Source organism: Anarhichas minor, unplaced genomic scaffold (assembly GCF_050575085.1).
Source record: "Anarhichas minor isolate MPS153535 unplaced genomic scaffold, ASM5057508v1 ptg000058l, whole genome shotgun sequence".
NCBI lineage: Eukaryota > Metazoa > Chordata > Actinopteri > Perciformes > Anarhichadidae > Anarhichas > Anarhichas minor.
In genome coordinates this window covers 969,261-993,345 of record NW_027466504.1, presented here as the reverse complement: position 1 = coordinate 993,345, position 24,085 = coordinate 969,261, and the positions used below count along the sequence as shown (strand labels likewise).

Genomic DNA, 24,085 nt, shown 5'->3' with positions numbered 1-24,085 from the left:
CAAACTCGTCACACGCCTTCCTGAGACTATGACGCGTCGAAGGAGGGCTTATTCACTGAAATCGACCGATGATAGGCTGAGATAAGTGCCATAAACACACAGGGACTGAGAAAATCCTATGGCTGAGAGCTCTGATGATGTCAGGAATCTCAAAATGATTCCTAACATCTGTATTTGGATGTATTGAATAATATGAGTGATAAAAAAAGTGAAATATATAGTTATATAGTATATAAAATTAGAATAGAGCATGAGTGAGTACAGAATTTCAAGCCGAATGCTCATTTCTCTGACCTCCTATTATGTTGGCCTGCTTCACTCAATCTAAGTCAAATGAGCTTAGAGAGACCACAACCCTATTTGCTATGACACAGGAGTACTTGTAGGATTCACTGTGCAATAATTCCAAAGAAATATCAATGAAAGTGCTTTTTTTCCAGGCGAATCTGAAACATTTTCAACTTGAACTGTGCCATAAGTGTAGCAGTTTTTAACCAGTAACATATACACAATATTTACACAATATTTACACATCTCACAAGTGTTACCTGTATAGACCATCAAAATTATTAAAATAGACCTTGTAGTTTGGGTAGTTTACTCAAGAGAGTAGGAGTATGCAATTTTCGAGCAGGGGGCTAAAAATAGGCCTAGTAGGCAAAAACATGTGCAAGGTACAGTGAGTAGGGAGGCCGTACCACTGCCATTTATAAAGATACCTTGTCAACTGATACCAATGCCAATATCAACATTGTCTGTCAATAGCATGATAATCATGCATACAAGCTATTCAAACTGATGTTTTCATTTTAAACATAAATGTGGAAACGAAAAATGAGTGATGGCCTATTAGTGCCACTGCCATGCATAAACATACCTGTTATCCTTCATACAAAACTGAAATATTAAAATAGTGGGCAGATTCATGTTTAGAGAATTTTAAATTTTTTTTTATTGTCTAATCAACCAAAAATTTCGCGGACCCCCTGCAGTACCTACGCGGACCCCCTAGGGGCCGCGGACCCCCTGTTGAAGACCTCTGAACTAGACTAAACATGCCTGGCACACACACCACCAAGTCACATGTGGGAACATGTGTGTCGCTGTACAGCCTTTCACCTAATGCACAGCAGGTCCATCGCAATAATTCAGCTGCAGCAAACAGGCCAGAGGTTGAAAAATATTCTATCTAATCTTAAAAAAGACTGGGTCACAGAGGCCCGATGTCGAAGCAGAAAAACATCCACTGCTTCTCAGGTTCTTCGGGGAAACACAACATTTGCATTGTGGATCATTTGCAACATTGGAACCAGGAACAACCAGGTGTTCAATGGTCATATGTGAGAGGAAAATGCCATGTTTTCTAACTTCATATTTATGAATAATTCCATTAAATTCAATTTAATTTATTTGTAAATTCCAAATTTGACTCAGAGGCCGTTACAATCTGTACAGCATGAGTACAGTTTCAATACTGCAGGACATGGGAAGTTTTAAACATTTTTAGTGACCATATTGTTTTTTAACAATGTTTCCAGAGATCCCCCAAAATGTTGCTATTGAGGCTTTCAGGGCGTCTCGAGTGTCAATCAAGGGTCTCAAACCCCCAAGACCATTTCTCACACTATATACAATAGATGTTATAAAGCACTAACTACTACCATATATTATTTATTTTCTGTATTCAAAAAGGCATACTCCTAATACAGATATGGCCAATTATGGATATGGTATTACTCTCAGTCCGTGAATTGGAATAAAAAGGATGACATTACTCGACCATATTGAGTGTCAGTGCTGAATGATAAGTTACAGTACTCATTTCGACAGAAATGTATGTGAACATAGTCCCACTTGAAGCTCTCATGTTACTTAGATAGAAAAAGTCCCCTGGAGTAAGACAATCAGAAGAAAGACGTTTCTCAGCGTATCACAAATCACACCTTCCTTCTTTTTGATTGGTTCTGATTGTAAGCTGTTTATGGTGTGAGTGGCCAGGATATAGAAGTTAGTTCAGCATGTCTGTAGCTTACATTTAGTACTATGTCGATGAGTCAATGCTTTCTAAAGTGCTTCATGCGGCAATTAAAGATTTGTATTTCATTATTTTTGTATGATTAACCTTTAAAATGAATGGGATCGTTGCCCCAAAATTGGCTCTGACAAGCCATGTGACATATTGTGCTTTGAGACTCGGATGAAAATATGCTGCTACTTTATAGCACAAAAGATTGAACATTTTATTTTGCAGGTAATGTGGACAACGCTGTCGGCAGCAATACCCGGAGCCAAGCAATAGCCTGTTCCCAACGCTGCTCTAGTGGGATTTCCTCCCCTTCCTCTGTCACATGCAGGCTCATTAGAGTATACCGCCCACGGCTTGAGAACTACCTTTGCAAAATAGTTTGCCACAGAGTGCCATTGATCTGTGATATGCATGATATTCTTGACAATCACATATGAATGTCCTTCTTTGTTTCTCTTTGTGCCTCCTTACTGTAGTTGAACCGTCAGAAACGCTCTCTGAAGAGGAAGAGCATGATGCTGCTGCCCCACCTCAGCCCAGAGATCATCACTGAGATCAACCTTGATGATGAAGAGGAGGAGGGGAGTGAAGAGCTACATGCAGCCAGTCATTTCTGCCTCTCTCCCCTGTGCCAGACCACCATCTCAGGTACAAGTTGTCTCCAACTCCTCTCATTGGGATGTATATGTCCCATGAATACCAGCATGTCACCATAGCTCGAGCCACATAGAAACGGCAAACATATCAGTGGGATTGTTAGCATTATTCCAGTAACTAATGCTTGCAAAAGGTAACAGCCTGACTTTGACAGCGTAAGTCCGACCTGTCATTGTGTATTATAGTGTAGTGTGAACATCAGCAAAGAGGCACCACTCAGATTTTACATGTCAGACATGGTCTTTCACATGTCATAGGAGTGCTATAAGAATCAGAATCAGAATCAGAACCGTTTATTGCCATGTATGTTGAACATACAAGGAATTTGGCGTGACGGGAGGTGCAAACATGTAACAATCAACAACAATCAGTGCAAGTAGAAACATATTAAAATTTACAAGAGATATGAAATAAAGTAAGATATAAAATAAATGAAATATAAAATAAAGATGAAATATAAAATAAAGTGAAATCTAAAATAAAGTGCACAAACGAACAGATAACAGGACTATAAACAACGAACAGACGACAGGACTATAAACAAGTGAGATGTAAGTGTAGTGTAAAGTGTTGAGTGTAATAGAAGGGATGCAGGGGAGTGACCGGTGGGAATTTGTCCTGGGGTGACAGAGTCAGTGGGGGACCCGGGCTCTGTTAATGAGCCCAACTGCGGACGGGAAGAAGCTGTTCGTGTGGTGTGAGGTCTTGGTCCTGATGGACCTCAGCCTCCTACCAGATGGAAGTGGCACAAACAGTTTTTGTCCAGGGTGAGAGGGGTCGGCTACAATCTTTCTTGCTCGCTTCAGGGACCTTGAAGCGAACAAGTCCTGGAGGGACTGCAGATTGCAGCCAATCACCCTCTCGGCAGAGCGAATGATGCGCTGCAGCCTGCCCTTGAAATAATATAAAACAGATATATAATATGTCCTGCTATGTATACCTTAATAAAGTCCCTCTAGTAAACTACACATTCATAACAGAAACCCTGTCTTACAAACTTCAGGCAAGGCAAGTTCATTTAAATAGCACATTTCAACAACAAGGTCATTCAAAGTGCTTTACATAAAACTCATTACAAGTCTAAGAGAATAGAACATATTAAACAAGCTTAAAATAGAATAAGTAAAATACAAGAATAAAAGTTACAGTGTAAGAAATGGTTTGATAAAAGGCAGCGGCACACAGAGGAGTGTTCAGCATGGATTTAAAAGAAGTGAGAGTTGCAGCTGACCTGCAGTTTTCTGGGAGTTTGTTCCAGATATGTGGAGCATAAAAACAGAATGCTGCTTGTCCATGTTTAGTTCTGACTCTGAGGACAGAAAGCACACCTGACCCGGACCAAGTGAGAGGATTGGATGGTTCATAGTGTAGCAGAAGATCAGAAATAAACCAGTCAGGAGTATTTTGATTATTTTAAAATGAATTGACACAAACTCTGACATCCTGCGTGGCCCTCCTGTCCACGACCCACACTACATACTCTGTCACTTGTTTACATTTATTAACTCAAATGTTGGGCCTTTGACCTTCTTCTGAAATATATAAATTTGACCTCATTAAGTCTAATGAAAAATATCATTGATAAAGAAATCCATCCATTGAGTGCTGCAGGAATGATGTACACGCTGGTTCCCTCCACAAACAGCCAATGGGATTCTTCCATTAGATTCTGGATTATTGCAGAAGATGAGCTCTGTGGAAAACAAACGTTTATGATATTTAAATGTTTTGTTCAGAATGAAAATTCTCACAAATGAACACCACTTTTATGATTTTTGAAGCTTGAATACAATCAGTAGAAGTAAAAACCTAACGTCAGGCTATGAAGGAACTCCATCACGGTCACATGACTTCATGTCACCACCACTAAGCTAAAGGAGGACTAGTGAGGATGTTTAGTTGTCTCATTTAGACTCTTCAGCTTGTGTTAACCACAGACCTTATTTCAGGCTTCTGACCAAAAACACATTCAGAACACCCACTGACTCAGAGGCAAAGGAACCTGACGTGCAAACATGTTGACTCACTTCTTGTTTTTAGGACTGCAGCAGTATATGACCATAATGAGCAGGATTATTTTCTTTTGAATTCTTTGGATATTTTGATTGAAGTGCAATACTTCCATGTTATCTATTTTTATAATAATAATATTATTTATGTATTTATAATTTCAATCAAAGTATATACTCTACATGCTAAATGTACCAAACTGCAGATATTGAAAGAATATCTACAATATGGTGGGCTGAAAAGTGTGAACTAGTAATTTTGCAAACTGCTAAACTGTGCATTTCATCTGCATAAAGCAAGTAACCAATAACTATATTGAGTATGTTCAGTGAGTCTTAAAGTGTCTTAAGAACAGTCAACTATTTTCAGCTGCCTCTGGGAAATGTCATGGTCGACCAGCAATTATACCTCAGGTGATAATGGATTCACACTTCATGACGCTGTTCCCATCATGTTATTCAAGACTGTAGGCATTATAAAGGAGTGATAATCATGCCATTTGCAAATGATATACTATGATGTAGAAGATGTACAGAAAGACGTTGACTTGCTCAAAGAGTTTTGGCTGATTTCGTGGAACATTCACAGTTGCATGTTGATGGACAGCTGGTCAACTCACTTCCTGCCAGGGAACAAAGAGGATACTCTCACTCTACAAGTTTACACTTTTATCAGACTAGTGCAGTTTGACTAGTGCGGGCTGAATGTTCGGCCTGTGGTGCTGCTGCTTACGGCTTATACAAACAACTTCACAGTTACTGGAAGTTAACGTTCAGCAAGGTAGTCAACCTGGGTCTGGGGCCCCAAACAGCTATAGATTTATTATGATGTTTGGTTATGAAAAATACTGAAAGATCTTACTATTCTTACTCATTGTACCCCAAAATAACTTACTACTACTTCAGGGGAAAACATTGTAGTACTACTTTTACCTGACAGAGAAATGTTACTGGTTCCGTTGCAGATTCACATTTGACTCAACAATTTAAATATGATGCATTATCATTTATTAAACTGCCCAGCGTCATATTGGAATTGAAAGCTCCACCTTCAACACACGTTCAGTAAATCTAAATTCATCGTGCTTATAATGCCTCTCTGTCACTCTTTACTTGAACTAAACATTTGAATGCAGAACTTTTACTGTTTGGTATCAATATCAATAGTTGTATCAATAATACTTCTATCGCTGTCAATACCAACATTCAAAGTTAGAGGGAGGGTGTAAAGTAAAGCAGGGCGGCGTAAAATCACAAAATCCCCCTAAAAAACCCAGCCAGTGTGAAGCAGATCAGATGAGCAGTTCTTGACAGTCAGACAAAGATTCCTTGTTTTATAGTTACATAAAGGTCTCAGCTGGGTGTGATCACGGAACATCTGTTGTCATTTCTGAGCTGAGCATATCACAGGTGGGGTCCTGCCATCGTCCATACTGTTCATCTGTTCAGACATTTCTTTAGCATTTCCATTTAATGTGAGAATCCTTCATAATACATGTCCTACTCAGCAAAGGGCATCCCCCCCCCCCAAAAAAAACAATTTCAGAAGTCAGCGACCTTTTCCTGCTAAGCACCCTCATAAATGTCCCAGTCTGGTCCTGCTGTGAGCTGCTTATAGTTACAGATTTAAACTCTGTGTAATTTCAGAAAATTTCAGGACAAAAGTGTTTCTCAGATTTCCTGTGCAGAGAAATTCATTTTATGCAGTTAAAACATAAAGCAATAACAATACAGTCTGATGGCGAAGCATTGTTTGATTCCTCAGTATATTACATTTAATTTGGCAAACACATATCACAAAGCAATAAATTAATGGCTAATGCAGCATATTGTCCTGTGTTCTGGGTTTTCTCTTTTTTTCTGGGGTAAAAGGATGTAAACTATTCCCAATCTAAAAGCAACACAAACGAAAGTTAGGCAGAGAAAATTGGCCAAAGAACCCTCCTCAGTGGGTGAGGGGTGGCAACGTTAACTCTGTAGTGTTTGATGAATGTGCTCAGTGATGCCCATGAGGCCGCAGCATATATATCCTCCACAGGCACACCTCTCAAGGCTGCCCTTGACGTGGAGACACTCTTGGTAGAGTGACCCTTCACCCTGGATGGCCGAGCGCAGTCGCTCGCCTTGTATGTATAGGCAATGGCCTCCACTATCCAGTGGGATAGGCGCTGTTTTTTAGAAGGAGCACAGCCCTTCTTAGGCTCACCATAACTGACAAAGAGCTGCTCCGACTGCCGTATGCAGGCGGTGGCTTCCACATAAGCTCTGAGGGCCCACACTGGGCACAGCAGCCTTGACCTCTCCTCTCCCAATGGGGGGGTCAACTTTGCCAGCTGGATAGGCTGGTTGATATGTAAACGTGTCAACACCCTTGGGAGAAACACTGCATTAGGCCACAAAGTGACACCCAAGCCATCTGAGTTCCACCTCAGACATGATTCTTTCACCGACAGGGCATGCAGCTCGCCCCCACGTTTAGTTGAATTTACGGCAAGGAGAAAAAACGTTTTGGCCGATAGCCATCTCGGCTCCGCCTGTGCCAGGGGTTCAAAAAGAGACAAGCATAAGGTGTCCAGTACCAAGGGTAGGTCCCATGCAGGGGCCTTTGGGGCACTCGAGGGACGCAATTGCAGAGCCCCTTTTATTTTGGGAAGAGGGACACCAGTCTGTGGCTCTCACCTGTGTCATTATCGACCTTAGTATGCTGCCCCGAAATAGCGGCCACGTATACTCCAAGGGTAGAGGGAGACCGGCCCTTATCTAGGAGGGACTGTAGAAACTCAGTACAGCAGGCACGGGGCATTGTACTGGGACCTTGTTCTGAGCCGCACACCAGTCAGAGAACAGCTTCCACCTGTTTTTGTACTGCAGGCAGGTAGACCGCGCGCTGGCATTCAGAATAGTCAGTCTGACTGGTTCTATGCAGCCACTCAGCATCCGGTCGGGCCCTCCCGTGGCCAGAGCCATAGTTGAAGGCGGCAGGGATTGGGATGCCAAATTGCGACAGGAGATCCCTCCTGTCGGGGAAGAACTCTGACAAGCATTAGCAAGATCAGAGGGAATGGTGGAAAGGCATAAAGAAGATCCTCTGGCTACATGTGAGCCAGGGCATCTTGACCCAGAGGACTGGTCCTCTCCGTCAGGGAGACCCAGTGGGGGCAGTGGGTCGATAACACGTCTGGATGCAGCCGCCACTCTCCCGGTGGAGGATTGTGACGGAACAGGAAAACCACAACCTGGTTCCGTTCTCCTGGTGGGTACATTGCCCGCAGGCTGGTCAGGCGAGGGGCCGCCCAAGTCAGAAGGGCACGGTGATCCCCGTAGCAACTTCTGCAGATCTGGTGCCCCATTGATGGTTTATGTGAAAACACAGCAGAGGTGTTGTCCAACCGGACAAGCACATGCTTTCCCTTCAAATATGGCAGGAAGTGCTTGAGCGCTAGCTCTAGAACCTTGACCTGCCCCTGCGGTCTTTGAACAGACAACTGCCCCCAAGCAGTCCTGTTCTGTCACACTGCACCCCGCCTTGAGAGGCAGGTATCTGTTGTGACAACCTACCAGCGGAATGGAACCGAGCCCATGGGGACACTGTTTGCCAGATATGCACTCTCCCTCCATGGGGATAGAGTGAGTAGGCACTGTTTTGATACTATTATTGCCCTGTATCTGTGCCACTTGGCATCCAAGAGAAGGCTTTTCAGCCATCTGCAAGCCCAAGGGAACGACAGTTGAGGCAGCTGTCAGTTTACCCAATAGTCAGAGAAAAGGATGTAGGGCAACCGTCTGCCCCCTCGGAAGGGGGAGAGGTTGTGGGGGTTGTTGTCCACATGCTGGGGCGACAGACAGGCCCTCATAGGGCCAAACTAATGAAGGTTATGCTCTGAGAAGGGCTCAGGTAGCTCCTCTCCATGTTCACCTTGAGGCCCCACCGGGCCACGTGAGAGAAGGCAAGCAGTGTCCTGTGGCGCCTGAAGCCGGGGTGGCGCCCAGGTCAGCCAGTCGTCTAAGTTCACGCCCTGTGATTGCAGGGGGAAAGGACAGCAGTAACATCTTGTGAACACCCATGGGGAGATGGGAGAGTCCGAATGGAAGCACCCTGGACTGAAAGTGGCGGCCTTAAAAGGCGAAATGAAGAAACTGCCTGTGGTGATGCACCATGGGAACATGGGAATAGGCGTCGATAGACATGAACCACTCCCCCTTGGAAAACTGCTGCTGGGAGAAAAAACCGACAGCCGGCCCGGCTGGGGGGGGGGGGGGGGGGGGGGGGGGGGGTTGTATGGGTAGCGGTCCAGCCTCTCAGCGGGACGCTGAGGCCTGTGGCAGCTACTAGGGTAAGCTGGAGGCTGAAAAAACGGCCTTGGGGGGCCAAAGTGGGACCCCTAGGTCTGCGGGGTGCAGGCATGTCCCTGCAAAGACCAGAGAACTGCTGCCTGGTCTGGCTAGCTTCAACAGTTCGCTGAAGCGCCTGTATAGCAGCTGACTCGAACAGCTCACCAGGTTCCACTGGGACAGTACGGAGGGTCCTCCTACATGTCTCAGACAGGGGTGACTGCGCCAGCCAAACCTGGCGGCGAGTCTGGACCAGGGTGGACTCGACATGAGCGCAAACGCCTGCAATGAAGCATCACTGAGGCTGGAGGCGGAAGCGTTGAAAGTAGCCTGCTGCAGAGAAGCTGCGAGGGCAAGCATGAGGTGGGAGAGGGAGTTGTCGATACGGTCCACAGCACTGCTGTGGACCGTAAATCAACATCAATGTTGATTTAGTATAACTAGCATTTACCGAGTTAGCTTGAGCGAGGACACTCTGCTAACTGTGATAGTTGTAATGCTACAAAGTCGATGGACACAGTCCCAGTATCAGCTTTGTCTAGCTAGCATCTCACCAAGTTAGCCTGAGTGAGGACACTGCTAACTGTGAAATATGTCAGATGTAAAAATGAAATCTCAATGGACACAATGCCAATGTCGATCTAGTCGAGCTAGTCTCTCACCAAGTTTGCCTGAGCGGGAACACTCGGCTAACTGTGATAGCCGTAATGTTACAAAACCAGTGGACATAATGCTAATGTCGATCTAGTCCAGCGGTTCCCAAACGTTTTAGGCCACGCACCCCCTTCTACATCCCGACCGGGTTCACGCACCCCCAATCCCCCACACCTTAAAAAAAAGCAACAGAGCCTATTTATAGCCGCATAAAAATCAGACCAATGAGAGAACAGTTTGCGTGGCATGCGTGGCGTTTGTTTACAAGATAAAAAACACAAAAAAGACAAAGAAACTTCCTGCACCGTGCCTTCGAAAAGGTAACGGACGTACACCAGAAGATTGGCCAAATTGGCCACATCTGTAGGCTCGTCTACTTGCAGAGAGTAAATATCACTCTTCACGCAACCGACTAATGTAGCCAGGATGTCTTCGGACAAAGCATCGATGCGGCGCGACACAGTGTTGTTGGACACCGGGATCATGTCCAACTTGTTTGCTTCTCTCTCTCCAATCATACATTCCACCATCTCTTTGGCAGCTGGCAAGCACACGTCTTCGGCGATTGTGTGAGGTAGCCCCTTTCTTGCTATTCTGTAACTGACCAGATATGAAGCCCGCAGTGCGTTTTTTATAGACCCAACACATGAATGAGACTGCAGTTGTTTTGGGCTGTTTTGTAACTCCTCCAATTTCGATATAAAAAATGTAAGGGGCTTTTGACTTGCACTGGCATGCTTGGTGTTCAGGTTGCGATGTAAATAAGAGGGCTTCAGACAGCTGTTAGCCAGAACCTCACTGCACCGACTGCATGGCAACCCTGTCTCCTAAAAAGTACGTTCCCCCAAAACTAAAATGCATTCTCAATTACATTTGACCAAAAACGTATTTTCTCCCTGATTACGTTTGTGTTTGACTTATTACATTGACTTATTACAAATACGTTTCTAATCAACATTTTAACACTTTAATATTTTTTTCCCTCTCCACCACCGCCTCTCCTTCTCCCTATTACGCAGTCAGAATACTACCACAACACGCCGCCTGTCTCCGGCAGAAATGCGCTCATCCACGCACGGGAACAACACCGAGTTGTCGGCCGAGATACCACCAAAACACCCCGCCTGTCTCCAGCAGAAACACGCTCATCCAGGCCGAGCAACAAGGAACATTACGCGGCTACAATACCTCCACAAAGGCCCGTGTGTAAAATCCGGGAGTAACCGTGACTCTCTTCAGGGTTAGGTTTGGGTGGCTTCCTAGTGGAAGTTATGGTTAGGGCAGGGTTAGGGTTAGATGGATACAAATCAATAAAATATACCTCCATAACACCCCGCCACTCTCGGCTCATACCTCCCCAGCAACGAGGCACATCACCCGGCCACAATACCTCCAGAATGTCCCCCGGGTGAAATCCGGGACTTGGTTTTATGGTTCCGAGTGGCGGGCGCTCACCCGTTGGCGCTGGACGCGAGGTCTCCAGCCGCCCCCGCCGTGAGGCACCCCATCGTCAGGTCTGTCAGCCCTCGGAACAGGCCGCGGGTCAACAACTTGTGGGTGGCGGGGGTAGAGGCGAGGCAGATCACAGAAAAATAATAAAGACTAGAGTATGGCAAAGATATGTTGATGAGAAACGTATTTGTAATACGTCAAACACAAACGTAATCAGGGAGAAAATACGTTTTTGGTCAAACGTTTTAGGAGACAGGACTGCACCATTAGACCACCATTACATTTTTCCTCTCGCGCACCCCCTAGAGGCAGCTCGCGCACCCCTAGGGGGCACCACACTTTGGGAATCCCTGATCTAGTCGAACTTGCATCTCATCAAGTTAGCCTGAGCAGGACACTCTGCTCACTGTGAAGGGCAGGCCGACAGCGTATATTCTACGCTCTCGTTAGCACGCCACTCGATTAGCTAGAGCGGAAGTGCTCTGCCAACCGTGGAAAACGAACAACGGTTATAGAAAACAATGTTAATCGATCTCACCGATTGCTGTCTTCACGACTTAGGTGGCCCTTATCAGACTGGTGATGACCGATGATAGGGGCATCCACCAGTCCGGGGCTCGATGAACACACCGTTCCCTCCGAAGAGGGACAGCTTGTCGCAGCCTTTGGAGGGTGAGAGATCCGCAACTCCGACCGGTGGTCACAAGGCTACAGCGACAAGCTCTAATATGTCTTGATCGTAGACACATCTTTGTTTATGCTACCATGGTAGCTAACCTGCATAGCTAGAAGATAAAAAAGGACTGAACTCAGGATGACACCGGAACTTATAGACGACGGGGGTCATCCGAGGTCACAGGTGACTTTGTTGATATAAATATTCGACCTGCGCATGCGCGAGACAGAAGATATCCAGTGTTAAGCACTGCCTCTGGCGGTCAGTAAGGATGAAATAGAATCCTGTATCTGATCACATGGTGTGTACGTTGGCCTCAGATACTCAGTTACTGTGATATAACTAGTATTACATTAAAGGTCGGATACATTAACCTCGGCTGGACAGACTGCCAAGTGTTTACTGTGTTTGATAGCATTGATCAGGTGACAACAACCTCATCCAAACATCCAAATGACATAAAGAATCACAGTGAGGACTCCACCAGGGGAACTTTATTGCAAATACACCCAATATGATAAACAACCATTGGTGTGTGTAAGAAAGAGCCGTGTTTAACACGACTTTGATTTTCTTTCTTTCAGAGCAACAATATAAGTTGGAGAAACATCAAGCAGTCGCTGACCTCGGGGCCGTGAGAGAACAACTGAGGGAAACCAGGGACGATGTAGGTTTGAGATTGTTCCTTTTGTCCAGCACTGTTTCTGTCATTATGATTCCAAACACAATGCATTTTTGCTCATAATGAATTTATGTCAACGGCAAGGCTACCAAATTGTTCAGACTTGTTACTGAGAGAAGGTTCTCCTCTTCTTGTGACCGGTTTTTAGTCCTGCACCTGTAGCCAGCTTAGTTTGGATGTTTTGCACACTAACCACCTGTATTACTCATCCAGCAGTAGTTCAGAATGATTTCAATTATTGCTGGTAAATGCAACATGTCTAACACTTAGGCATGGTTTTAACCTCAGATAACTGTGACTCATCAGTAACAACAGCAGAGGCACTGCAGTATCTCTATATTTGTACTGGCAAGCTAACAATTTTTCTGAGGTGCAGTGAATTAAGCTAACCTTTTTGTGCTATTTTCTTCACCGTAGCTGGTAGCATCAGTTTGAGTTAGTTTTGTCACACCGAAGGCAGAAATGGAGCAATGACTTGTTATTCGGTCTAAGGGAGTTACATTTACACTAAGCCTTGCAGTTATACCAGCTACTAAAAGGCCAACATGTGTGCTGTATGGCAATGGTTCCAAGAAAGGATGTGGGCCCATCTGAACCCCAGTGAACTCCTCACTCCCCTCCTGCAGGGTGGACTTACTCGCACTACATGGTTTTCTGGTCTGGTGTCCTATTGCGTCGCCCACCGCTTACTGAGGGCTCCCAGCTCTGTGTTGGTCTCAGTATCTGTAGGTTAACAAATAGATGCAGACAGGATCTAAACCAAAATGCTTGTTCTCACATCTCCTTCCTCCTCCTCTATCTCTTCTTGCTCTACCTTCCCTCTTAACATTCAGCAACCAATCAGAAGGACAAATCACCATTTGACCATGATACTTTTCTCCCAGAAGAAGTTTGTCATGACTCTGCACTACATTGCCAGACTGTCAGTATGTTACTGTAGGCTTGGAGAACACCACTGATGACAGTATAACACTGGATTATTTTCATCCTGACCAGTTTCCATATGTTTCCTCAATGGAGCTGTACAAGGCTGAAATGTGGATGCTTTTCAAAAGACCAAACCCCATTTACTACCCGTCATGGACACTTTGCATACGTGTATAGTTTTTTAAAGAACATTTGTGGTGTGTTTTCCTCCCCAACAACCAGCTGTTGGTTCTATCATTCATATAAAAATAAGTGACTCTGTTGTTTTGGTCCAGCGGCCTCCTGAATGAGAAATGAGTGACTTCAAATGTTATTTGTAAAAACCTTGTTTGTCATCTCCATTTTAACAATGACAGTGATTGCTATAAAACAGAACTCATATTGTTCTTCTCTACTCTCTCTTCCTCCTTACCTTTGCAGCTGCTGAAAGAGGAACATGATAACACTGTTTTAATTGCTGAGACAGTAAGGCAAAATAAACTCCTGGGCAAATATAACAGAGGTTTGTGTGTGTGTGTGTGTGTGTGTGGGGGGGGGGACTGGTAATCTTACATCAAATATGCTAATCATGAGCATGGTCTTATTTGCTAGTATTGTGTAGACTACATTTTTCACTTCACTGGTAAATGACCCCACATGGAAATCTTCCTGTCCAGTGTCTCAGTTTGCTGTGGAGGAATATGAGGCCTTACAGGACACCTTGAAGCTGGAGAGGGACCTGAGGACGGAGGCAGAAGGCTTTGCCACAGCGGTGAGTTTTTTATAATAACCTTCTGTGGTCCTCTTTAATTCTGCGTTTGATGACTTTCACTATGCTGTTTTGTCGCTTGTAACAACGTGTCCTTCCTGACTGTCTTTCGTATGGGGGAATATCCATTTTCCTTTATTCAGATGATGGTTGAGCAAACAAAGCTGAAGAGACAGAGTCAGATCCTGATGCAGAGCTCCTCGCCCAGTCAAGCTGTACAGGAAGCCCTCAGCCAGGTCACCAGACTGACCCAGGATCTGGAGACACAGAGGCTGGAGCACCAGAACCAGGTCTTCGTACACAACTCCTGCACAAAGTAGACTCATTTATGGATGTAACATTACATATAGAGTTTGGCGTCTTTGGTTCTTGATTGGGCATGATGGACATGGAAGACTGAGGAAGTGGTGAATACAACATCTGTACAGAATTCAGTTCATTTTATTTGATGTTGCATCAAATCAGAACTAAAATATATTTATCTGGAGAGGCTTTTCATATAGAGCAGTACTTTATCATTTACAGAGACCCAACATTCCCTCATGAGTAAGATCTGGGGTGACAATGGCAATCAAAAGTAAAACCCTGGTAAAAACCTTGGGCAGAGAGACGGAGAGAGAGAGCAAGGGTCTAGGTTTGCACATGGACATAATTGTCCCTACCAAACTCGAATGCATTATCGTTGGAGTGAACACACACACACACACACACACACACACACACACACACACACACACACACACACACAGAGGAGCAGAATCGCTTGTTGACCGGCACAGAGGAATGTGCCTCTGGTGTGAACAGCACGACTGCAACCAGCTATGAGGTCACCGAGGTCCAAACCTCAAATGTTGTGTTGTCTTTCACATAACTAGTCATTTCCACCATAAATGAATGCAGGAAATGAAATATTTTTATGCTCAGCATTAATTAGAGCCCCACCAATGTTGAAACCAAACCTACGCCCTTGAAAGATAGAGGGAGAGAGGATGCAAGTTCTTCAGGCAGGTGGAAGTTGAGCCTCACTTTGAGATGTCTTCTCCTGAAAAAAACTCATATGCTCTTGTCATTTGGGGACTTTTGGATTGAATTACATTCTCAATGTGTAGTTCTCTTAGAAGAAAAAAAAACACAAACCCAAATTTGAGGCAGTGGCAGAAGAGTGCAGAAGATCAGGCTTTAGTGTGTGGTGACCATGACCACCATGGCCCTCCGTTGGCTCCACCGCGGCCCTCTGTTGGCTCCACCATGGCCCTCTGTTGGCTCCACCATGGCCCTCCGTTGGCTCCACCATGGCCCTCCGTTGGCTCCACCATGGCCCTCCGTTGGCTCCACCATGGCCCTCTGTTGGCTCCACCATGGCCCTCCGTTGGCTCCACCATGGCCCTCTGTTGGCTCCACCATGACTTTAGCCTTTTGGTGCTAAATGAATCAGTGTGCTGTCACTGCTTGCTGATTCACTCTGCGGCTCAAACATGTCTGACGACAGTGTAAAAAGAATACTCTTTTTCATCTTTTAAATTGGAAATAACACATTATGCAAAACAAACATTCACAGAATAATAAAAGTTCCAAGCAGATTATTGATATTGTGGTTGCCTGAACACATCTTGGTTGAAGACCCAGGATCTGGTATGTAACGCTGGTATGTAACAGCTCCAGATAGCAGTCGACCAAAATCGCTTATGTGCATATTCATTCATGCTTTACTCATTAGAAACAAAAACATAGTGTGGCATCACCAGGGGCCAGATGGTAGATAGATGCTACCTCCCCTTTAATGATCAGCAGCCAAACCACAAGATGGCCGCCGATGCACCAACTACAGCTCCCAGAAGGCCTCACCACTCACCCAGGTGCGTGTTTAAGCCACCTGATTGAGGCAGGACTTAAGAGCTGCAGGAAGAGAGGAGGAGGAGGAAGAGCACATGGCTGGAAGGAGCTCCGAGAACTAACCTGGACTGGAGAACGGCGTAAAGAAAAGTACCGAGCCAGACTGAGGAGGATTGAAAGGAAGAAGACCCGGTAGCCGGTGAAACCGAGGACACGCGAAGTTGAGTTTATTTAATACTGTTCAGTTGAACGAAGCTTTATCTCCTCTTGGACGCTTTTTGTTTGTTTTGGTCTTTTTGAGTTGGATAAAGAGAATTACCGGTGTTGCCAGTAACAGAAGAATAAAACTTGTTTTTGTGAATTACCTTGCACCACCCCACCCTAGCCTGCCATATTGACCTCTCATTACATTACAATAGTTCAAAAAAAGAAAATGATTACATATATGACTCCCTCCTGTGCTTTACACCTGTAGTGCCTCTGATTGATATGTATCAAAACAGGAATTATTTAGCCGGTTAATTACATAGGGGGGGAAATACCTGGTGAATTATCACAGGCCATGATGGTAAAACCTAGGGCCCATGACCTGCCAGATTGATGAATAAAAGCAGCGTAGCCTCCAGCTTCCTCCCACCTCCTCTGGCACCGATGGAAACAATTAGAGCTGAGTGGGATCACTGATCCCTCCTGGTGCTGGGCGGAGGTGAGCCATACCCTTCATTTGAGGAACAATTAAAACACTGGTTAAGGAACTGGGGTTGGGGAGCGGATGACTGAATGTCAACTGGCAGCTAGCCAATGCTATATCAAAAATCATCACCGTAGGATCTGCAGCCGCCACGGCCAACACAATGCTGCAGAGCTCATTGTACGTGTACATTTATTTCTTTATGACATTATTTCTTTATATATTTACAGGTTGTTCATGTTGAGTGAAGGTTTGTTCAGTGAACAATACGCTAGTTCAGGTTCAAAAGTGTACAAACTCGTGGTGAACAATGAGTGTGTGTTGTGGTTCCTACACTGTCAGATAAAGCAGATGGAGGACAGGCTGCAGAGCTGCGAGGCTCAGAGGGAGCTGATGGCATTGAGGCGTAAACTGGAGCTCGTGGAAGAGGAGAAAAGGGAGTACAGCGACAAATGCTCCAAGGCTGAACTGGAGGTCAAGGATCTGCGGTCTACAGGTGAAGACATATTTGGAACTGTTAGGATAGGACGCACTGTGGAGCTTCGTGCTGTATGCTATACGAGCTCGCAACAGGCGCCCTTTGATTCACAGTATGACCATGAGATTAGTTCCCTTTCCTGCTCTTGGTGCTGTTACTGTGTGTCTACTGTAACGGGATGTGTTTCAGTTGAGGAGCTCCAGAAGAAGCTGCAGGCAGTGACCAACCCGCCCCCAGCTCCAGCACCTCCACCTCCACCTCCTCCAGCCCCAGCTCCGGCCTCTAACCCACTCAGGTCTGATCACACACGCAATACGCTCTGCACGTCATCAGTCAGGCAAATCCTTTTTACTTTGATCAAGTACGTTTCCAGTGAAACATATTTTTTGGTAAGCACCAGAAACAGCTGTTTGAAGCCACTGGATGACTATGAAGCCTCACTGTTGGCCTTTATCAACTGTTTTTCATGTGGAATTAGCTCTGATGCAGTCACTGAGAGAGCTGTCTGTCCGTCTGGTTTTCTTTTTTCATTAAAATATTTTTAAAAAGCTGATGGATGACTGTGATCGAAACCTTTATTTGTTCCTGAAAGGATGTTGGATGATTAGGGACCAAATAGAAACACAGGGATGCTGTGAAAGCAGCTGCCTAAATAACAACCAGTTGATCTTCATGTGTGCCTCCCATTGTAGTCTGCTGTTGTCATTGATCCGAAAGAGAAGAGACATCAGTACTGACATCCCACTGGTGGTCCAGGACTCAGCCAAAGCACCAGGTACACATCAAACATCCACATAATGTGCATTATATCATGCAGGTCTTTGTTTATTGTGCTTAATGCACCAGTATTAATGCAAAATATGCAGTTAAAGGTGCACTGTGTAATACCTGGCCACCTGCTCCAAAGAAATAGGGGGCAGCACTATACTTCTACCACTGGGTCCGTACAAAATCTGATCAACATCTCACTTAACAGTTCTAGAAAAAGAGAACAGAATCCACAAAACTCAACCAAACTGCTGAAACTCTGAGAGCCGTTCAGAATAACGCTGCTATCCTTCTTCACTTGTGGCTTTGGCTTATAGGTTACGTTAGCCATCTGTGTGCCACTAACCGGGGCTGTATGGTCCGTGTACATCCTGATAGGTTGGTGGAGTGCTGGGTCTATCCTATCTGAAGGAGGAAACAGAAAGTTTGCTTATCCGGCATGGAGACTGGGGTTTAGCTTTGAGCAGAACAGAGCTGAAGAAAACCTGCGCTTGTTCTTATTTTTCTCTAATAATAATAAGTAATGCTCTGGCATTATGGAGGGCCTACTTATATGTTCTAAGACTGTCTCGCCAAACTAAACGAGATTCTTCCAAATTGGTGGAACACCATAGCATGTCAAGTTTTCGCGATGTTTGCTTAAATTTGTTTTTTAGAGGAGCAATAGAGTCTAGTGTCATTCGCAGTGAGCCTGTAGCACTATCGACAAGATGATCAGTCTGGGACGGACTAAAGTTAGCACAGGAGTCCTCTGTTTTGTTGAGACAAGGTCGAGGGTGTACTGACAGAAGCCAATCTAAGAATGAGATCAACGTATCATCTCATACTCTGGAAAAGATGCAAGGTCTCCACCACCATAGAGTCTCTTCTACTGAGGCTATCATCATCAACGTCCATATGAATATCAAAACCACCTACAATAATGACCTTTTCTGGTTTAAGGACTAGACTTGAAACTAAATTCAGGCAGGAAAAGCAAAATATGCAGTAAAGTATAACAAATACAATTGTCTGTAGTGTATTCCAGGTTGGGTGTTAAAGAGTAGGAACAAATCTTTCAAACAAGTTATAATTTAGTTTTCAGCAACCTGAAAATGCTTAGGATGGGTAGACCTGTATGTTATTGACCATTGTAATAACGTGTATTTGTATACTGATGGTGTAATAATCATGTACACTATGAATTAAAAAGGGGTGTGTGAGCGGAGGGACTGAGGACAATTTCAGATGATCGTTGTTGTGCAAATATAAATTGATATTCAATTTCAGTGGATCTTTTGTATTCCAAGATGTCAGTGAAGGAAATACTGTTTTAATGTCCATGATCTGTAACTCGTACTTCATTTCAATTCAAATATCCTGGCTATCTTTTCTTTTCTCTATGCGACGTATGTTCATTTAGTATTTTAAAGGGCTGCTATTTGTCATGCATGTCAGTGTAGGGAAACTGGTCTTGAATCCTTTTCGCCCTTTCTTTTGCAAATCAATGTCACTTTTGTGTAGAAGGACAAATGTTGAAGCAAGTGGTGCATTCGAAATTTTAACTCAAATCTCGATCATTGGCCTATTAGGTCAACATGATAAATTCTTCAATTTGTGCAGACAAAAGGGAAGCCTTGACTGGATCGTCCATGTTGACTGAACAGGCTATACTGCGTCCTCATTTCCTTAAATGAATATAAGAGTCCTGAATTGGTCGCTTCGCACATGGTATTTATTGGAATCACATACAGGGTTGAATATGTGCCACCCAAGGATCTTCTGCTCTGACACCTGAATAATAGTCTCTTTCAGAGCACTTGGGAGGAAAATATTTTACTATTACTTTAACACAAAATACTCTTGGTGTGACATTTTAAAGACATCTTCTGACAATAGTTCCATTGTGTATGCCGTTGAATGTTCTCTGTTAGAAAATGATATATTCACATTTTTTGCCAATGGGCTGCATTATTGCAGAATTATGTTTTTTGTTCCCATCTTTTGTGACGTTGATAAACCTTATCCTCAAAGAACGTTGGATGAAAATTGCTGAATAGTGTTTGTGTTTTTAGACAGTGTGCAGAAATTGATTTCAGAATAATTTTGGTAACCTCACACACCGGAGGAGGCTCTGAACACTAAATGTGCGCTTTAAATACTACAAAAATTAACATCCACAGCAATGATTATTTATTTTTCCATGAATACAGCCAAATCCACCTGAAGAGGATTTGCAGTAATCCAGTTCAGTCAATGTTTATGAGGGAAATGCTGCAGCACAAGAACTTCATTGATTGGTCCTGGGGGATTGTGTTATTTTCAAGCTTTCAGATCCAAATCAGCTTTATTTCAAGTGCAGCGCTAATGATGCCTGTGAATTACACAGTGCCTCGTGCCTCTCAAAATCATTTAAACTCACTTTAGTTCTTGGCACTGGTTCCCACTGAGGCAGGCTCCTGTTTAGTATCAGTGAAGCCGTTAAATACGACGTGTCTGTTTAAAAAAAAAAAAAAAAAAAGGCACCTAAGACTAATCTTTGTCTCTCTTGCTTGTGTGTGTCTCACTCCCAGAAACAGACATCAGGCAGCAGGCAGTGGAGGAGATGATGCATAGGATCAAGAAAGGCGTTCAACTTCGACCTGTCGGCCAGTCACCTAATAGAACCAGGAGACGGGTACCTTCAACAATCCTCTTAAACAGTGTATTACCCTGACAATGTCTGCGACCTGCTGTGTTTTTACAGCCAGTTCATTAAAGCTGCAGTTTAGTGTCTGTGAACTGTCAGTAATACAATATAAGAATAATACAATAAAAAACCTCTAAAGGAAGCATCCTGATCAGATGCTTGAACCACCTCAACTCTGAAGTTTGACAGTCGGTCGGGTAAAGCTCGGGGTTCTAGCACACTGGAATAAACTTTCCCAGGGAGGCTGAGCAGTTTGACACCCCGCTAACTGGAGCACACCCTACCGGACCTTTTTTTTTTTTTTTTTTTTTTAAAAGCTTGAGCAGTGCCTGTTTCGGAACGTGCAGATTGCTTGGCCTCAGGTGTCGCTGCTCACAGCTTTCTCGAGAATTGCTCATCAAAACAACTTCACACTCTGCGCTTTGGTCCTGAGCAATACACCTGCCATGACGTAGTTGCATCCCTTAGCAATGCTAAGTATAGAAGAAACCATTTTTATTGTCATATAAATATACACGAAATTTGACCTCTGCATTTGACCCACCCCTGTATATAGGGAGCAGTGGGCTGCCAATGATAGGCGCCCGGGGAGCCGGGGGTTCAGTGTCTTGCTCAGGGACACTTCGACACGTGAAACGTCCCGGTCGAGGATTGAACCGTTGACCCTGCAGTTACCAGACAACCCTCTTAACCCAGTGAGCCACGGTCGCCCATTTGGGGGCAAAAGCTCACACTAACATCTACCCTTTTGGACTGACAGCACATAAGTTATGAAATACCTTAAAAATGAGGATAAAGGTTCTTTGTTGCAAACAAGTTTTCTACAATAATGGACAGCTCGAATGTTGCTCAGGGGAGAAATATTCCCGATGCCAGCCGATGATGCTTCAAGAGGATTGAAGGCAACGAAGACAATCATTACAATCTGCAGAGACGTCTCACTGTGACTAAAATAGACAGAGAAGATGTGAAAACATGAAATGGGAGAGTCATTAAAGGAAGTGCGTGTGCATTTTTGCCATGATTGTGACAGAAAATGTGTCATTTTTGTCGAAATCACCAAACTACATTGTTAAGCATATATTGTTCAGAGCTCTTAAGTCCATCAGTGTGTGGGATTATCTGAGAGCTTCTTGTTTTGATAAAACATGACATATGGCCAAGACATCTTTTAGTCTGCATGTTCCTCCGCCACAACAACGCTGGCAAATTAGATAGCATTAGGACCTGCTCTATGAGGTAATTATAAATAATGAGGATGGGAAAATTGACGTGACTCAAAATGATTATGTTTACACATTTGCTTCTTGTAGAAAGCATACATCCTCGTGCTTGCCTACAGTGTCTCGTCTCTGTGGTAAGAGGTGCAGTTTAGCCTCTAAGTGCTGAATGAGGAAAAATAAGTATAATGTGTCAGACTGCTGTTTATTTACCAAACCCGTCTTGTTCCTCCTATTTTCCTTTTACCAGATGGAGAGGCTGCCCTCTAATTCTGCCATTCAGGAACTCAAAGGAATCATGGTAATGGGACTTTAAAACAATCCAATGTCCTCACAAGCCAACTTTGACTGGTTGAACTGTCACTGTGTTTACACCAAAGGAGAGGCTTTGGATTCTTCACTACATGGATGTGTTCACACTAGAAGTTATTATTTAAAAAAAAAAGATAAAATTCAACAAAGGTGGAACAGCTAGTCGGATGTATTAAAGGAAGAGAAAGTGCTACTGCAACATTTAAAGAGCTGCAGTCAATGTTGACATACTATACATACACGATGAAGAATGAAACGAGCACATTATTCTACTGCGCTACTGTTGATTATGCATCCACTCCAAAGTTTCTTCAAGATCTACTCATTTCGAGCTCCGTTGTTCCTGGACACACCATCTGTATGTGTGCATGTGTTTTTTGTTGAATCTGTCAAGGAGAATTTCAGTAGAACCTCCCCCCAACCAAAGGCAGTGTCTCCGTCAAGAAACCACGATGAGCAGCTGCAGAGGATCCTGCTGAGACGACGGGGTGCACTGGAGTCCCAACACGGCGCCAGTGAGTCAAATCTAATCCTCTGATTTGTCACATACCCAATCATACACAGTACTACATGGCAAATTCTTTTGTGCCCAGCTCCAGAAAACCAGCAACAAATAGAAAAACTAGAATTGGATGAATGCTATGGAATATATTTTACAACGAAGCAGTAAAATAAGTACGTTTCAGAGAAATGAAAAGGCAAACAATGAATCAGTATGATCATGAGTGGGTATGGCAGATGGATGAATTATAATTATTAGTCATACATTTTTTGTAGTGAAATAATGAAAGTCACCGGTTCAGGAGCAGTGTCACCATTCATAGAAATGATGGTGGAGGAGTTGATCTTGAACACAATCTGTGACAGTGTCTTCAGAATCTCGGCATAGTCTTTCTTACCTGCTGTAGTCTGAGAAGTAATAACACGAATAGTTTCACTGAGTGTTTGTATATTTGTGCAGGTCTCCATTCCATCCTCTCCCCTACTGTGTGAGGGGTGCCACCAGGCTGAGGTCGGCCCTGACCTGAGGATCCACCCATAAGCTGTAGACTGGATGTGGGTGGCGGAAGATCACATGACGCAAATCATTGTCTAGCATTTCATTTTATTGTGTGTGTACACAAAGCATTTAAAATAATCATTTCAGACTGTGTTGTAAGGATTTCCAAACTTAGAAAATAAATGAGAGCAGTAATGGTGGTTGTGAATAAAGACAGAGGTTACATAACACCTGAACTAAGTGTGTCATTGATTTACATTGAGGCCATTTCATTTCAGTGGAATGAATGCCGTGTATCCCACACCACCTGTGCAGGGTTCATTCAGCTCTTTTTCTAATACTGAAGGTAAAGCCCAATTCATTGTTTGCACTGCGGGGAACAGTGGAGCGTTTTGCAGCCTTGAGCATCTGCCAAAGCAAAGTATGTTTCTGAATTGTTCTCCCTAGCCCAGTGTTAACCTTGTAGCCTCCCCGTGAGCAATTACAGGCCACTGTGGCAGACTTTGTTTCCACGGTTACCCTCACTCGCTCACACTTACCCCCCCCCAACCTTCTTAGGCCATGTCCCCACTACTCTGTTTCCATTTGAAAACGCATATGTTTTGCAACATTTACACTGAGCGTCCACACTACGCCTGCATTTTCGAGCACCGAAGACGGATAAGTTTGAAAACTCCGGGTTGTGTATTAGTGTGGACGGTCGAAAACGGATAAGTTTAGAAACGATGACGCCCACACCCGCGTTCGCTACTTGATTGGTTCTTAGCAGTCATGACGTGTCCTTCCCTGATTCGTCACACTCATATCACCTGACCCTTACCCGGAAGCTCACAAACAACATTGATTACCGATCGACTACCAGGTTAATTTAACATGGAGAACTGATTACAGGCGTTGCTGACCTTGTTGTCTTTACGAACAGCTGTTGTTCAGTTAAAGTCTGCATTATTAC

General features: G+C 44.1%; 1 protein-coding gene across 1 annotated transcript in view; it reads left to right on the top strand.

Annotated features, from left to right (window-relative positions):
- The window catches only part of shtn1 (shootin 1), a 31,163-nt gene extending 8,037 nt beyond the window's left edge, over positions 1-23,126 (top strand). The window contains exons 2-13 of the mRNA XM_076077085.1: positions 2,503-2,674; positions 12,391-12,473; positions 13,836-13,917; positions 14,072-14,166; positions 14,307-14,453; positions 17,030-17,183; positions 17,355-17,460; positions 17,858-17,940; positions 20,486-20,589; positions 22,072-22,122; positions 22,528-22,648; positions 23,095-23,126. Coding sequence (XP_075933200.1) covers positions 2,503-2,674; positions 12,391-12,473; positions 13,836-13,917; positions 14,072-14,166; positions 14,307-14,453; positions 17,030-17,183; positions 17,355-17,460; positions 17,858-17,940; positions 20,486-20,589; positions 22,072-22,122; positions 22,528-22,648; positions 23,095-23,126 — 1,230 coding nt within the window. The remainder of the gene's footprint in view (positions 1-2,502; positions 2,675-12,390; positions 12,474-13,835; positions 13,918-14,071; positions 14,167-14,306; positions 14,454-17,029; positions 17,184-17,354; positions 17,461-17,857; positions 17,941-20,485; positions 20,590-22,071; positions 22,123-22,527; positions 22,649-23,094) is intronic.
- The last annotated feature ends 959 nt before the right edge of the window (positions 23,127-24,085 follow it).